Source organism: Malaya genurostris, chromosome 3 (genome assembly GCF_030247185.1).
Source record: "Malaya genurostris strain Urasoe2022 chromosome 3, Malgen_1.1, whole genome shotgun sequence".
NCBI lineage: Eukaryota > Metazoa > Arthropoda > Insecta > Diptera > Culicidae > Malaya > Malaya genurostris.
Genome location: NC_080572.1, coordinates 249362711 through 249379837, shown reverse-complemented (window position 1 = coordinate 249379837; position 17127 = coordinate 249362711). Strand labels below are relative to the sequence as shown.

The 17127-nt window shown below is 37.8% G+C and overlaps 1 protein-coding gene across 2 annotated transcripts; it reads right to left on the bottom strand.

Moving 5' to 3' along the window:
* Positions 1–7640: 7640 nt before the first annotated feature.
* Positions 7641–15115, bottom strand: LOC131437646 (uncharacterized). 2 transcript variants are annotated; one of them, XM_058607126.1, is made up of 5 exons: positions 14856–15115; positions 14652–14789; positions 8846–9229; positions 8724–8788; positions 7641–8666 (listed from the first exon to the last, which is right to left on the bottom strand). In XM_058607126.1, the coding sequence occupies exons 1-5, from the start codon at positions 14960–14962 to the stop codon at positions 7735–7737; spliced, it is 1626 nt and encodes a 541-aa protein (XP_058463109.1). In that variant the 5' UTR covers positions 14963–15115; the 3' UTR covers positions 7641–7734. The 2 variants fall into 2 exon arrangements, with proteins under 2 accessions (XP_058463109.1, XP_058463107.1); XM_058607124.1 differs by having other exon boundaries at positions 7641–8788.
* Between the last annotated feature and the right edge of the window lie 2012 nt (positions 15116–17127).

The following is a 17127-nucleotide window of genomic DNA, read 5'->3' as shown; positions in this document are numbered from 1 at the left end:
AAAATGAACTGGTTTTTTTAAATCGATTTATAGTAGTTTCTTGATTTTTCTATAAAATGTACTTTTTTCTTTAAAAAAATATACGAGCGATTGTCATGTTTGACATAGTCATGACGAACATTTCCGGTTCGGGAAATATAAACTTATAAGTAACGTAACCGACAACGTAAGGTCAATGATCAAGTTCAAATATGTTATTATAAATTCTTCAGTTCCGGGAATGTGACCCGAATCACTTCGATAGAACCCGAATAATCTATATTATTTTCCGGTCATAATTAGCTCTAATGCTGATAGTGAGCACAGAATTCATATACAAACTCATCTAGTCAGTCAATCATCAAATGATTAATGTAACTTTCTATCAATCTCCAAATGGCATGAATTAGACAGAAAAGAATCATTTTTCCTTCACGGACGGCTGAATAATTAAGAAGAAGTGGATTGATTTTTATTGTACACTGCAGTAAATGTTACTTATGATATGAAACGACAATAGGCAAGATTAAAATAATACTGTACGGTCGTGCACACTGTACATGTACGGGCGTTCGGTTTCGTCGAATTATTCTTCTGATTCTTCTGCATCTTCAGTATAATTGATTACTGATCAACTCTGCAGATACTCCCTCCACTTGAAGAATGTGACTTCCTCGTTTGCTCGATTCTGGAGGCCGCAGAACAATCCCAAACTAAACGCTTTCCTGGGCCAACGACTAACAGAAGGCCTTCCATCCCCTGGTGGGACAAAGAGTGCTCAGATGCTAAGCACGCGAAACAAAATGCTTTCAAAACGTTTTTAAAACGAGGAGGAGGAACTGCTCAGAATTTTGAAAAATTTATGGTTTTAGAAACCAAGTACAAAAGCATACTTCGAGTCAAAAAATGTAGTTACTAGAGACATTTTGTCGAAGGTTTTTCAAGAGAAACCTCAATGAGCACTTTTTGGAATACGGCCAGACGAATGAGGAATCGTAACGTGGGCAATGAGAGTAATGAATACTCGAACCGATGGATATTTGACTTTGCTCAGAAAGTTTGCCCAGATTCTGTTCCTACGCGGAGCATTATTCGAGAATCTCTTCCAACTAATGGTTTTATTAATAACCCCTTTTCAATTATGGAGTTTTCTATAGCACTCTTGTCTTGTAACAATAACGCTCCTGGGTTGGACAGAATTAAATTCAATTTGGTGAAGAATCTGCCCGACCTTGCAAAAAGACGTTTGTTGGAATTGTTCAACAAGTTTCTTGAGCAAAATATTGTCCCACCTGACTGGAGGCAAGTGAAAGTTATCGCCATTCAAAAGCCGGGGAAACCAGCTTCCAATCACAACTCATATAGACCCATTGCAATGTTGTCCTGCATCAGAAAATTGTTCGAAAAAATTATTCTACGACGTCTCGACACTTGGGTCGAGACGAACGGTTTGTTGTCAGATACTCAGTTTGGTTTCCGTAGAAATAAAGGGACAAATGATTGCCTTGCATTACTTTCGTCTGACATCCAAATTGCCTTCGCTCAAAAACAACAAATGGCATCTGTGTTTTTAGACATTAAAGGAGCATTTGATTCAGTTTCCATTGATGTTCTTTCTGACAAGCTCCACCAACATGGACTTCCACCGATTATAAATAATTATTTGTACAACCTTTTGTCAGAGAAGTGCATGTATTTTTCACATGCCGATTTCGCAACAATCAGAATTAGCTACATGGGTCTCCCGCAAGGCTCATGCCTCAGCCCGCTCCTGTATAATTTCTATGTAAACAACATTGACAGCTGTCTAGTAACCCCATGTACCCTGAGTCAATTGGCAGATGATGGCGTGGTTTCAGTTACTGGACCCAAAGCTATTGATCTGCAAAAACCATGGCAAGATACCCTAGATAACTTGTCTGTTTGGGCTGTTCATCTGGGTATCGAATTCTCTGCGGAGAAAACAGAGCTGGTCGTCTTTTCAAGAAAGCATGATCTTGCGCGGCTTCAGCTTCATATGATGGGAAGAATGATCCAACAGGTTTTGACTTTCAAATACCTCGGGGTGTGGTTTGATTCCAAATGCACGTGGGGAGGACACATTAGGTTTCTGATAACATAATGCCAACAAATTTTCTTCGAACAATAACAGGATCTTGGTGGGGTGCTCATCCGCAAGATCTAATAAAATTGTATCAGACAACGATACTTTTAGTGATAGAATATGGATGCGTTTGTTTCCATTCCGCTGCAAACTCTCATATTATCAAACTGGAGCGAATTCAGTATCGTTGTTTGCGAATTGCTTTAGGCTGCATGCATTCGACACATACAATGAGTCTTGAAGTTCTGGCGGGAGTTCTTCCATTGAAAGATCGATTTTGGGAGCTTTCATCACGCCTGCTAATAAGATGCTGAATCCCATGGTAATTAATAATTTCGAACGACTAGTCGAGCATCGATCTCAAACAAAATTCATGACAGTATATTTTAACCACATGTCGCAGGAAATCAACCCATCAAGATCCGTGTCAGCATCCTGAATGCCCCTAACTCAACTTTAATTTTCGATACATCCATGCAGCGCGAAGTGCGTGGAATCTTGGATCATCTACGCTCGACGGAAATCCCAAAAATATTTTCAAGTAAGTTCAGGCTTATTGACTCTGAGAAAATGTTTTACACGGACGGATCGCGAATTGAAGAAGCGACAGGGTTTGGTATGTTCAACAATAATGTTTCGGCTTCATTCAGGCTTCAAGAACCTGCATCTGTTTATATAGCAGAGTTAGCAGCAGTTCATTATAGTTTGAGTGTAATCGTTACATTATCTCCAAACCATTATTTCCTCTTCACAGATAGTCTGAGTGCAATTGAAGCCATTCGCTCAAACATGACTGGCAAGAACGAACCGTTTTTCTTGGGCAAAATAAAACAGTGCCTGAATGACATATTGAATAATAATTATCTAATCACTATAGTCTGGGTCCCGGCTCGTTGCTCCATTCCTGGCAATGAAAGAGCTGATATTTTAGCCAAATGTGGTGCTATTGAGGGTGAAATTTATGAGAGACCGATTGCTTTCAACGAATTATATAGCGCATCTCGCCAAAGAACAATTTCCAGCTGGTAAGCTTCTTGGGATAGAGATGATATGGGTCGGTGGATGCACTCAATTATTCCGAAAATATCGACAAATGCATGGTTCAGGAGACTGGATGTGAGTAGGGATTTCATTCGTGAGATGTCCAGACTCATGTCCAATCACTACACGTTAGACGTAGATCTCCTTCGAATTGGGCTCTCCGAGACTAATCATTGTGCTTGTGGAGAAGGTTATCGGGATATTGATCATGTCGTTTGGACATGCGTGAAGTCAGATCTCGACTAATAAATTCTTTGCGTACCCAAGGTAGACTATCCAATGTCCCAGTTCGAGACATTCTTGCTTGTCGTGACCTTTCATACATGAAACTTCTTTATCATTTCATAAAGAAAATTGGAGTTTCAATTTAATAATTGACCCTTTTGAGGGTTAGTTCTGACTCCTACTGAGTCCATTAGTTCATCCAATAGCAAAATTTTAATGAAAATGATGTGCTGATAAAAACAAACTCAAAATAGGTTACGAAATCAACAACAAAATGTATAAAAATTTCAGCTTATTTTATAATTTATAGCAGTTAATCAGTTGGTTCAAATAATGTTCTTAAGTAGATTCAATAATAAATAACGAAATACCTAATATAATATTTAAAATATAAGAAAAATATGTTTTATTAATTTCAAATCGTTGTGACTATATTAGTATTATATTAGGATAAGAATTCTATGTAAAAGTGATGCTACGGCGAAGAAAAACTTATGTAAATTGCCTTAAGAAATAAACGTATTTATGGGAAAAAAAACTCCTTTGAAACCTCGAATTTGCTCGAATATGTCGAAATAGTTTAGAAACTTGTGCGCATTGAAAACAGTGCAGTTTGTCGGTTGTGTCACTTATTCGTTTATATCTTCTGATTCGTAAGTACTTACCATGACACTTGACCCGAAACCACACTATACCTTTCATACGAGACAATGATTGTCTCAATCGGTTAAGCCATCAGAGCCAGGCGCTTTGTTGGTTACGCCACTTCTACGATTATTTTTACGGAATGCATTAATTAAGCTGGATCGGTGACCATTGCAAAAATTGTGCGGATGAGCAAAAATGTGTGGTTTGTCTATGGTAAACGCGTATGCACGGAATGCATAAGAACGCAATTTCGAGTTTTTTCCTCTGGGTGTATTTTTCCAACAGAAACATCTATTTTGTAAACTTTTAATTTATTTCACTTCACATTTTGTTTTCCGCTTAGTATTTGTAAAACTGAACATAGATTTGCGACTCTATGTCAAACCAACAAAAAATTGACAAATCGTATTTTGTTTTGTTTTTATTAACAAAGTCTTGGCATTACATTCCTGTTGTTCCTGTTTTGAGAAAACTGTCGATAGATTTGCAGGGGAATCACTACGCATGTCAGGTCTATTGAGGCCAGAGCTTAAAATTGTCACGCATTCTCAATGAAAGAATCCAAGCCTTATTTTCAATATTTCATTGTCTAGCGGACCTTACACGATCATTAAAAGTGTCATTACTAAAAACTAATACCATTTTAATGAACGTGTAAGGTGCAGTAATGACGAGTTCCCAATACAAATTTGAAATATCATTACTAATGATCATTAAAAATGACAATTATAATTCTCGTGTAAGGACCGCTTCTCATTCGTGAATGACAGACACCAGGACAAATGAAGAAAAGAGATAGTATAATTGCAAACGTAACTCTTTCCTCTATAGCGGCCCTTAAACGGTCATTAAAAGTGTCGTTACTAAAAAGTAATGTCATTTTTAATGTTCGTGTAAGGGCAGTAATGATGATTTCTCCATACAAATTACCATGCCATTACTTAGTAATCATTAAAAATGATGTAAATAATCCTCGTGTCACGGCCGCTTATGACATGATGAAACCAAACTAACGTCTGCAGCGAGCATCAGCAGAATTTCAATTCTCATTCTTTCATCGATGTTTTGAAAATCCGTGACGCTTGGCTATAAAGAGTAGCGTTGCCGGGTCATTTTTCCAAAAATCTGTATTCGACGCAAAAATTTATCTGTACCATATCGGTATCAAAATCTCTTCTATATAAGTACCAGGAAAATATCACCAATGCTCATTAAAGTGACAAAAAAAAAGGTCCCACGACAACCAAGTCTATTGCACCAAAAAACCAAAATCGGTATTTATCTATATGATCCGTGAATTATCGGTATTTTGGGAGTGCATATCTGTATTGCGGTATAGAGGTCTAAAATCTTTATAAATAGCGAGAAATCGGTATACCTGGTAACGTTGATAAAGAGTGACTAAAATATTACAAATCGAAGTAACCACTTTTGAAACCAAAACTATTACAGACTCGAGCACCAACAGGTAAAAGTCATTGTGAAACCTATTTCAGTCATTTTCGATTCTTAAAGCTTCGGTTGAATATCGGTACTAAATACTATGGGATTTTTACTGAGAACCGCGAATCACTGAGATGAATTGAAAAAAAGAACACAATTTTGAAACAGCAGACAGTCAAACCGCGCAAATGACAGCAGTCGTCGTTTGTACTTCGCCACGACTATAGCAGATGAAAAATGTCATAGGTCTCATGACATTTTCTCTCGTGAATGTCGCCGTTTGCTCTCATCGATAGCTGTTCTACTCTTTTCAATCTGAGAATGGCTAGCCACAATAAACAGTAGCTCCTTCAAAATTCAACAACTTTCGAGAGACAGTCGCCAACAAGGTTTAACTTTGAAATTCGTTATATGTCGATTCTCATGAGGTGTAGGGGGACATGCACAAGAAAGTCTTGCTTCCCAATACAAACGGTTTTTTGTGTATCCTTACGTGTTTTGTTTCTCTGCACTGCCGTTGGAAGGAAGCGGTTCAGTGAGAAAAGCAAAGTAAATGCTTTGTTTTCGATTAAACAATTAAATCCCGTTTAATATGAACCAGAATTGTAGAAGTAATAGGATCGCAGAACTTATTGTCTCTGCTGAAAGATTTCTTGCCTTTGCGTCATACTAGAAAGGCAAAAGCTGCGCTCCTGACACTTCGTGTATGAAATTTAAGTGAATAGTTGTAATATTTTTGAAACATCTGCATGAACAAGCTCTGTGATTGAATTTTTTCAAAACTGAAATTGAACCGATAGTCCCATTATGAAAATGTCATGACATTTTGAGCTCGTGACATTCTCAAAACCTGTGACCGAAATTGATCAAAGCAGCTACTATGTTATGTACGTACACTACCACAAAACGAACGCTGTAGCTTGGACTGCTGTGAAAGAGTGCGACAAAATTAACTGCTCTCAATATTGCTGTCGTGTATCGTGGCTCTCATGATTGCGGCAAGCTCTCGTGTCATTGCGTGTTGGCTACTGTTGAAAGTAGCAGCTGCGCGCGCGTATCGTTGGCAGTGACTGTCTTATGCTTGGCAACAGTATACAAAAATGTCGCACCCTTGCACTTGACCCATCGGTCCTCCAACATTTTGATGCCCTTTGAAAAAAAAAAGAATTATCACCGGTTTGGAAATAGATAATAGTCGCAGGGGACCAGGTCTGGAGAATACAGGGGATGGTGGGCCAATCCGTACCGCAAATCATTTAATTTTACCGTTGCTTTTATGCATGAATGCGCTGGTGCGTCTTTTGCCATAGCATGATGAAAACTAGAACGCGTCTGACACGATAAGTTGTTATTCAAACACTAGTGGATAGATGAAATTTTGTATTCGGCCATTTAGATGCTTGTTCTCAACAAAAACATACACGCAAACAGCATACAGAACAATTCCATGGCTAGTGCTACGATTCTATTGGCACAAAGAGTCCTTTTCGACCAGAGCTTGAATATATAACAGCTTGTTACTAAAACTGGCGCCCTTTTCATTCAATTGCGTACCTAAAACGATGATAGAATTATTAATCAAACACCATCAACGATCAAACCCTAATTGTCAGCAGAGTCTTAGTACTATAGTTGTGGAAAAACAATACAAAACATGTAAAATGATATCGTCTTAAAGCAACGAATAATAAAAATGCAGAATTGTGTATTTCTGAAAAAAATCAAAAACCGAAACATTCATAGAAATTTGATTCAATCATTATTCATATGCTCATTAGCAGTTCTTGTTCTTCATCAAACAGAACACGTTTTCTTTCAACTCCACAAATCATGTTTGCATCTACTGCTTCACGCTAAGTTGGTTCTGTACACCATCGCCGGAAATGCATTTGTCAGTATCTAACAGATTGTGCCTACACACTAACGATGGCTATGATCATTAACCATCATTCCAACAATTTGTTTCATTCAACAGGCTACTAGTAGAATAGAGAAGCAGTTCTTAATTCATACTTAATGATTACATACTTTATTCGCCAAAGGCAAAATACACATTCGGATGTTCTGTTAGTATTGTTCCGGTTCTATTTTATCGTAATACGTGGAAGGAATATTTACTTCAATGTTTACCAATCGTCAGAATACTTTTTTAATTTGGATATGTCAAGAAGTATATTTGAATAAGAATGCGACTCAGAAATCAATTTTGTTGAATAATTTATTTACAACTCTGGTACGACTCGTTCAGAAATGTCTTGCACAGTAAAAAAGAAGTAACTAAATACACTAACGGCTCACTTTCGTTCACTTCGCTTCCGCCGATCATACGGACGGTTTGATTTGGGCTTTGGTTGAGTATCTCTTCGTAGTGCCTCACTGGGCGACGGAGCACGACCTCCGTACGGCAGTAGGTCTATGTTTTGTATGTGAGCCCTCACCGATGCTCCTGGTGCTAGTCCCACATACCAATCGCCGACATTTTTGATAATCGTTGAGTCCTTGGAGAAGTCACGCCAGTCTTTTTTCCTGTCCTCCTCTAACTTTTTCCTATCATACGAGACCTCAGGATAGTTGGTGAAATCGTTGGAGTTGAATGTTCTGGGAGCGGATTCATCGTAACTGGGAATACCGGGTCCCGACGGGGCTGACGGACCGCTGGAGATACTGATGTCGAATGGTCCCGATAAAGGAGATTCCTCAGTTTGTTCGTAATCATACTTCGGTGGGATAAGCCCAATGATACTATCATCTTGAGGTCTTCCACCATAATCCGATTCTTCGTCTGGAAAACGTACTTTATTCTCACCAGAATCTGGTCGATCCGTACTCGATGGAATTTTGCTTGGAGACGTTGTTGGTCGTTTTCGATCGAAGTCGTCATCGAAAGATGGTCCTTTAGGTCTGCCGGTATCATACCCATCATGGTCAGATATCGATCCATCATAGCCACTACCCACGGGCCTTGAACTGTCGTATCCCGCCGATCCAGACGGACGAGTGTCATCGTAACCGGCAGCAGTCGGTCTAGAACCACCAGATCCCGGTCGTTCACTGGCAGTTGGAAATGAAGCTGGTCCTGATGGAACCGCATTGTGCGTAGGATTATTATTGTCAGTTACATCACTTTGTTCTACGTGACTAATGCCGAAGTTGGTAGCAGGTTGAGCAAGCAAATGACTTCCTGTTCCTGTAGTACTTTGAACCACCTTGTACCCAATTCCAGCTCCTGCGATATATTGAACTGTTCGTTGAATTCCTTTGTCATCCAAAAATGAGTACGAACCCCTTGTTACTCCATCTGGTCCAGTCGTTTCCGATCGTCTTTGATCTGGTCCTACCGATTGCAACCTGTAAAATATGTTTCGGTCATTTACAGAAATACAAAATCAATCCAACATATCCTACTTATATTGGCCAGACCCAGTCGGACCACTCTCGAAAGCGACTTTACCGCGAACCTGTTTATGAGTTTTGTAGAGTGGACTTTCGTATGCCAGAGTATTAGGAGCATCCGGTACAGGATTCGCGACTTCAAAACCTGTTCCAGAACCAGCTGAATAACGCACAGAATGCTGTTCCCCAACGTCATCAACGTAGGTATACAAGCCATTAACCCGTCCGTTGCTATCGGCACCTTCCCGACGCTGGTAGTTTCGAGTTTTGAATTGGAAATCATAGCTAGGATCATCGTATGGATCCGCCAAAGGATCCTCTGGAGTTCCTACCGGGCCTCGGGGGACCTGTGACAGATTTTGCTTCCTGTGAATCTTTGGGCCACGGGCACGAAATCTAGAACGGAACAAAAAATAAATAAAACCTTTAATATCCATATTCTTACCCAAAAAAAACAGATTTCAAACGAAAATGAAATGCGGAACGTCATCCTCTAGGGACCGGATGGGAAAATCTATTCCAAGTTCTAAAACAGCGCCACCCTAGGGATAAGGAGAAACCACATTTCAAATGCAACCCGAGAAACTTTCGAAAATGAAAGTTTCTAGTAAAATCAAATCAAACCGTCAAATCTTAGTTAATATCTCGTGAAAATCTATTGTATATTACAACAAGTATATTAAGGACAGATTTTCTTGTAAACGGGGAGTGTAGATTACAAAAAACCATGGGTTGCCTAATTTTCAATTTTTATTTAGTTATTACTCTTTATTAGAGACTGAAAAATGTGTACATTTAATTTAAAAAAGTCGAGTTGTTCCTGAGATATGGTTGCTCAAAGTGAGACAAACTGTTGAAATGGTGAGAACAATAGCTTAAGAACCGATTAAAAAAAATAAATAGAATTTAAGCGTAAGTGAAAATTATGAAACAAAAATTTATTCCACTTTTTTCAAACAAATTTTGCAAACTTTGTTGTAGTTTATGTGAAAATCATTAAAAACAAAAACAGCAAAATAGTTTGCTGTAACTAATTTAGTAACACATTGTTTGCTTTAAATGTAGTAATAAGCAATGAATGCTAAAGCGCTCATTGATTACAGCGTAATTACTGAATTTTTAATTAAATGCTGTGATTAATTTCTGCAATGGAAATGTTCAGCAAAGAAGATACTTGTTTACTGATTTTTCAGTGAAATTTTTACAGTTGTTTTTTGCTGAAGTGTCAGCTAACAATTTTTTGTTAAAACTCGGTAGCAATAAATTGAAGTGTAGATTTGAAGAAAAAGTAAGTAAAAGCAATTTGAAGTGTCAAAGCAATGAAACACATCAAATGCATCAATGGAAAACGTTCATTAGTGGAAACAACTTAGATCAATTGGAATCATGAGTGAAGAGAAAAAAAGCAAGAGAGAATCGAGCAGTTATCACGCCTCATAAGAAAACCGTAGTAACTCGTAGTAAGCTAGGACAGGACCAGACAACTGGCTTCTTTTTCCAGAAAAATATTTCTCTTCTTATTCCGGTTGCTCCCTGCTGTAAATAATAAATGCCTCGCGATCACTGTTGCCAGTAGAGATAATTATTCATTCTGAAAACTTTCTCCCCTTATAACATGCAATTATTTATCATTTGAAAACATTTAGACAAATGTTATATCGGTCAAAAATATAGCTCTGGATTAATTTTGATCAGGTGTTTGTTTTGAAGAAAACGTTTAGTTGAAACAGCTGAATAAAATTTTTCTAAAACACTCAATTTTGGGTAATTAATTCTTGCAGCTTTATTAACTAAAGTATTCAACATATTCTATTTGAGAAAAATAATAACATACAGAAGTATCCAAAGATTCGGTGCTATTTTCAACCAACATAATCAATATTCTCGTCCATATCACACTTCGTGATTTCAGGCTTTCTCTTTGTATCATCCAGTGATTGTTAAATGTACTCGTATACTTTCCGCATTGACAGGACTTAAAAACAAATTGAACTTAAATCCTATTGAAATTAATAATTTTGAAAAGATGACCTGAAGAATAAAATATCCAATATCAAGCATTGTTACCAACGATACTGACAACACTTTTTCTACCACCCTGCGGTAATATTGATTTCAACAACTTGTACTTGCTTATGTCAATTTCAACCAATCACGAGCTGGTCCGAAATTGGTCCTAAAAGTGGATTAACAATTGTCAGTTCCTGTCCTAGGTAGTAAGTAATATGTATGAGGGAATAATAATACCGAGCGTATAGTAACAGATCGGCTGAAAAGTTCGTATCGTTTCTATGAGAGGGCGCCACTAGAATTAAATCCATACCATTTTCAGTTAGTACCAACCTTCAAAAGATACGTGTATAAATTTGACAGCTGTCTGATTATTAGTTTGTGAGATATTACATTTTGAGTGAAGCTACTTTTGTTATTGTGAAAAAAAATGGAAAAAAAGGAATTTCGTGTGTTGATGAAACACTACTTTTTGATGAAAAAAAGTGCCGCCGATACCAAAAAATGGCTTGATGAGTGTTATCCAGACTCTGCACCGGGCGAAGCAACAATTCGTAAGTGGTTTGCAAAATTTCGTACTGGTCATATGAGCACCGAAGACGATGAACGCAGTGGACGTCCAAAAGAGGCTGTTACCGATGAAAACGTGAAAAAAATCCACAAAATGAATTTCAATCAAAGGAAAGTGTTGGACATATTATTCACGAATATTTGGATATGAGAAAGCTTTGTGCAAAATGGGTGCCGCGTGAGCTCACAATCGATCAAAAACAACAACGAATTGAAACCATCAACAGTGACTTTTATATAGCGTTATTAGAGCGTTTGAAGGACGCAGAGATGTCTATCTCCTCTGTGTGACGAAGAGCAAGCAAAATTTCTCCCCTCGCACTGACAACTTCAACGAGAGCTCTTCTCTTTCACATTTATACACCACTGTTGTATAGAGTGTGCACACATCATGAGTGCGTTTGTTTATTTCCTTTTACCTCTTCCACTGAATCGCACCAAAGTGCTAGAGCATTAGCTAATAAATTCTCCGAGGTGGATGCAGATACTTTCACAGAGGTGTACACGCCGGTGAGCACTCTGCTGTATGGTTTTCGTAGATGAAGCGTGGACACGCAAAATCAGCAAAATAAAACAATTTATCGTAAAATTTTCGGTTTTCCTTTCAAATTTTTCATAGCAAGGCCAGATCTACTCTCTATTAATTGAAGTTCACAGAAGTGTTCGCTCGCCATCACGCGCCAGTGGTCACTTGGGTGTATTTAGACGAGAGCGCGTGTGAGCGATTCATGCGAAGAGAATGTGTTTCACTCGCGCCAGCTGCTTTAACCACAAGCACACACTCAAATGCTGTCTATTCGAAACTGAGAAGAAGTGCGCTTTCCTCTTTGTGCGGTGCTTCGTTTTTTGCATCCTCGGTTTGGCAAAAATCTGACTCTAGCGTGTATCACTCTGGTGAAATGCCATCTCTGGAAGGACGAATTTTTTTTAAAAAAACGGCCTCATTTGAAGAAGAAAAAAGTTTTGTTTCATCAAGACAATGCACCGTGTCACAAGTCGATGAAAACCATGCTGAAATTGAACGAATTGGGCTTCGAATTGCTCCCTCATCCACCGTATTCTCCAGAAAAAAGCTAGCATTTCAAGTATACACTAAATTTATAACTCGGCCAACCAACCCCGCACAAAACTCGGCCAACCTACCCCAATGGATGTTTCCGATAACAATCATAATTTACACTAACAGAAATCAAAGAACACTTAACACTATTTAAAAATCTTTCTGAACGTATTGAACATAAATAAGAATTCTTAAAGAAAAATTTAGAACATCTTGAAATTTTAATAAGTTACATTTGCTACTTGGGCTTGATAAAGCAAAGATTCCCTGAAATACTTGAACACAATTTCTGGCGAGCCTATTTTATGTATCTCTTTTTTCGGAATTCAACCTTTCAACTGTTTTCGAGTAAGGAATTGCTTAAGATCTGGAACCACGCAAACCTGAATTTGGCTGTTCTGAATACCCTTGTCCTCCTTTGTACACGGAACCACCCGCGATCCCATTTCAACCAGAATATTAGTTGATTTTCTGAATTCGATTGGTTAAAATTTGGTACAACTAATTGATTGTTGTTTTAACTAAACTGTCATTTTTGTTTTTCGATTAGCAGAAACGATGGTTGAAACAACTAATTTAACTGTTTGAAAAAAAAATGCTGTCAATTAGTGAGGACACATACCTTTCAATTTCAACAAATATTTTAGTTGAAATAACTGGTGTTGTTATTGAAACAAAATTCTGTTAGTTGAAAAATAAATCGGTTTTATTTGTTTTAGACATTGCAAATAGTTGAATCAATTCGAATAATGTTAATGATTTGCGAAAATTTCAGTCAATTTATATGAGCTTGTGTGCATCAACCGCTGGAAATTGAAATTTTGCAACGGCAATTCAAACGCGCCATTCAATCGCAGTGCGTTCTGTGTGTTTGAAACCCTTCGCTCCTGTTACTTTCATAAATTAAATTCATGTCAAAAAGCGTTTTATTGCTAATGCATGAACATCATCATCGGTATCAAACAGCTGGAAGTAAAACAGTCTGCTGGAAATAAATCAATGATCGAATTTGAAGCATAAAATTTTTGCGCATACCTGAAAGATTACGAGATGATCATTCATTAACATTTTCTAATTTTTCACCAAATCTTTTTCATCTTAAACAAGGTTAACTTTATCACAACACCGCTGTTAGATAAACACTTGTTATCATAAATTTCTCAAATCGAATGAACACAATTTCACCAAACGCTTTAACCATCGATGTTGTTTTCATTGACATTTTAAAGCGACGCGAACAGATTTCAACTAAAACAGTTGTTGATTTTGCATTGCAATTATTGTTTTGCTTTCAACTGTCTCCGGCATTTGACAGCATTCAAAACAACATATTTTTCAACTACTTGAATATATGCAAATCAAAAACCATATTGGTTGAATCAAAAATAAATTAGTTAAATCAACTATCGCAAAAATCAAAAACTGCGATATCGCAATTTTATGATCGAAGGGTTCTCCGTGTAGACCTTCAAAGACTGTTTCAAGTAGACCCCACCCTCTCTTATAACAGTCTACGTAGAATTTTTCTAGTCGGTTCGATAAAATTTGACTCCGTGTGCAAGTCTCATGATGAAGTTATTTGAAAGGAAACGGGGAGGATCTACGGACATTACTCCAACCGATTTCCATTTATTCCAAACCATGGCGACGGGCTTGTCAGAGTTGTGCTAATCGAATGTGAAGAAAATGATTTTCCTTCAATGATTCTCGCATAATAAATCAAGATACTTAGCAAAAAAATCAAAAAATTAATTCCAACACCTGATAAAGCATTCGAACTAAATTTTTACGATCATATAATTCAAATAACTGGAGTCAAGTTAAATCAAGTTAAATGGAGCTGCTAATTCACGTGATGGTGGATATAATTCTCAAGGTAAGTCCCCATGCTTATGAGCTAGTTTGCCACTCTAGCAGAAAGGTAGACCATCTAAAATAGAAAAACCGAACAATTTGTTTTCATTAAACTGTATACGAATCGTATTCCCACATAACATTAGTTTGGGAAAATCGGCAGACATTGTTCTGTGCACTTGAAAACGACGCAATTGTCATCAATCATTCGTTCAACCTTGGTCCGGAACTCTGGAGCTAAAGTTCCATATTACGTTATGAAGGATCTACTTGGGGGCACTGTTGCACTTTGCATTGAAATGAGCCAGTTGATCACGAACTTACCCACGTGGTCCAGCAGTGTACACTGTTTCTTCGACCCGACCCGTATCCGGTTGACGGCTCCCATAGCGACCTCTCACTACAGTTTTTGGATTACCGCTGGCGGTGTGGTAATGACCTCCAACATCAGAATTCTTCAAACTACAACATACAATTAAATAATGATTTATCTGTCGGGACACCATCTGAATTTTGTCCCTCGATTACCCAAAGCTGAATGATCCATCCGAGTTTATATGGTTGAAATCCGATTGATCGGAATGCACTGACATTAAACACACAAACACTACACTAATTGTTAAAAGCAGCTTCATCGTTTCTGAAAGTCCTTTTCAAACACTGAAATCATACAAACAGTCCATTTATATCAATGTTTTACATCTCATCCAGAGTTCTGAAATTGACAGAACAACTGTTCCACAAGAACCTATCTGTCGTAACGCACACCCGCACTTTTCTACCGGTCGAATTTCAATTCAAAACTGAACCGTACCCGCGCCAAATTACTTCTTTATATACATTTTCCCACTGATGCTAATTTCCTTGCTCGTGTTTTCCTAGCACCTCTCAAAATGTTCTATCACTGTGAGCCACCCAAAGTGTCTATACTAATGTAAGCTCTACTAGTAGTAGACCTGAGTCAGTCCGGGGCTATTATATTTTTGAAGATTTTAGATTACAGCAACGCGCTCCGAGTCGCAGTAGTTGGGCATGGGGTGGGGTATAGACGGAAATGGCTCGCGAGATTCTATGCTACTGTGCCATCTTATAGAGCTTATGACGCGTTTTATGTGTTACCCCTTCAGCAACTACCGGCCGCGGCGGTGGAAAACAGCCCCAACGAGCTTGCCCACAGGTTGAACCTAGCACAATGGAAGGAGGTGAAAATACCCTGCATGGTAATTTTGTGTAGTTTAAGCATGGAAATCGTGCTCAAAATCTGTAAAATAGTTGCCGGCAGCAGGCGTAGTAAAATTTAGCTAAGTGCGTTTGCTGAGTAATTATAAACAATAATTTGAAATAGGTGTGAAACACGTTAGGAGTATAAAATATATACTTAGAACAAATCGAGATTACACACAGTTACGTAGACAAAAGCATGACAAACACACTAATAAAAGTCCGTTTCAATCCAGATAATTGTGTGATGGCCTAAATCGACAATGTAAAGTATAATGCACTGATTTTTAAAAACATTTGATTCAATGCAATCAGCGCCTTATACTTAACACCATCGAGCCGGACCATAGAAGTGAATTCGTTTAGAATTCAAATCGATTTTTTTTTTCTTTCAGTCATCAACTAGAAGGACTTGCAAATTAGAGCTTTTCATCGATTATCAATCGTAATTAGGTGCGGATTTTATAGATCTTCCACATTTTTTTGACAATTACTCAACGATGGCTTTATATCTGACCACACTTAAGAAACTCATAATTATAGGACCGAAACTTAGACAGATCTAACAGCAAAATCAACAGCTATTAACAATGATTAAGTAGAAGAACAGTCCAACAAAATATAAGGAAACAAAACCTGGAAAGAACCTGGAAAAATTCGTCCAGATTTGTGACTCAAATTTGCATTCGTATGCATTTCGTGAATACGCGCTTTCATTTTACCAACATAAACTATTATTTTGGTTTGAATCTGAGTTTGAAGAAATTGGTCTCTAAGAAATCAAAGTGAGTCTTATTTTGGACCTTTTGAAACCAGGTAAAGTGAATTTGCAGTCTATGCGCCTGGAGGACTTTTCGGCCAAGGTTTGTAAAAACTGGTAGAACTATCTCCGAAAAAAACTACGTGTAAATTTTTGCATTTTATGACTTAAACGAACTGATTTGAATGGCATGGCATAACCCGGCTCGATTTTTTCGGTATCAATTTTCTCGAAGAGAGCTGTACCGATTTTAACAAACTTGGGCACTTTCGAAAGCTACTTGAACTAGTTCGAAGACCGAATGGTTGTGACTTCTGATTCCGAAGATATAATTGTATAAGTGACGTAACCGACAAAACGTGTTGTTTTCTTCGCACTCAATTTTCCCGAAGGTGTCTGAACTGATTTCAACAAACTTAGGCTCGTTTGAAAACTACACTCTTAGAAAAAATGAAATTTACGCTTGACGTAAATTCAAGTATGCCGTAATTTCTTCGGTGATGACACAATATTACATCTACTAACATGTAAACATATATTTTGCGTCCGTATCGATGTGAGTTTCAGCTAAAACAACTATGAAGTTAATGATATGACTTATTTTTAAATGCTTTGTATTGTGAATGTAAGTAAATCGCGACGCTCCTTTTATGTGCATCTATAAAGATGTAACATTTTTTAAGTGTGTACTATTGGTTCGTTGAACAAGTTCGAAGTTAGGCCATTGAACAAGCTCAGAAATCACGGTTCGGGAGATATGGTAGTATAAGTGTCGTAACCAACAAAACGCGCTGTTTTTTCACCGCTCGATTTTCTCAG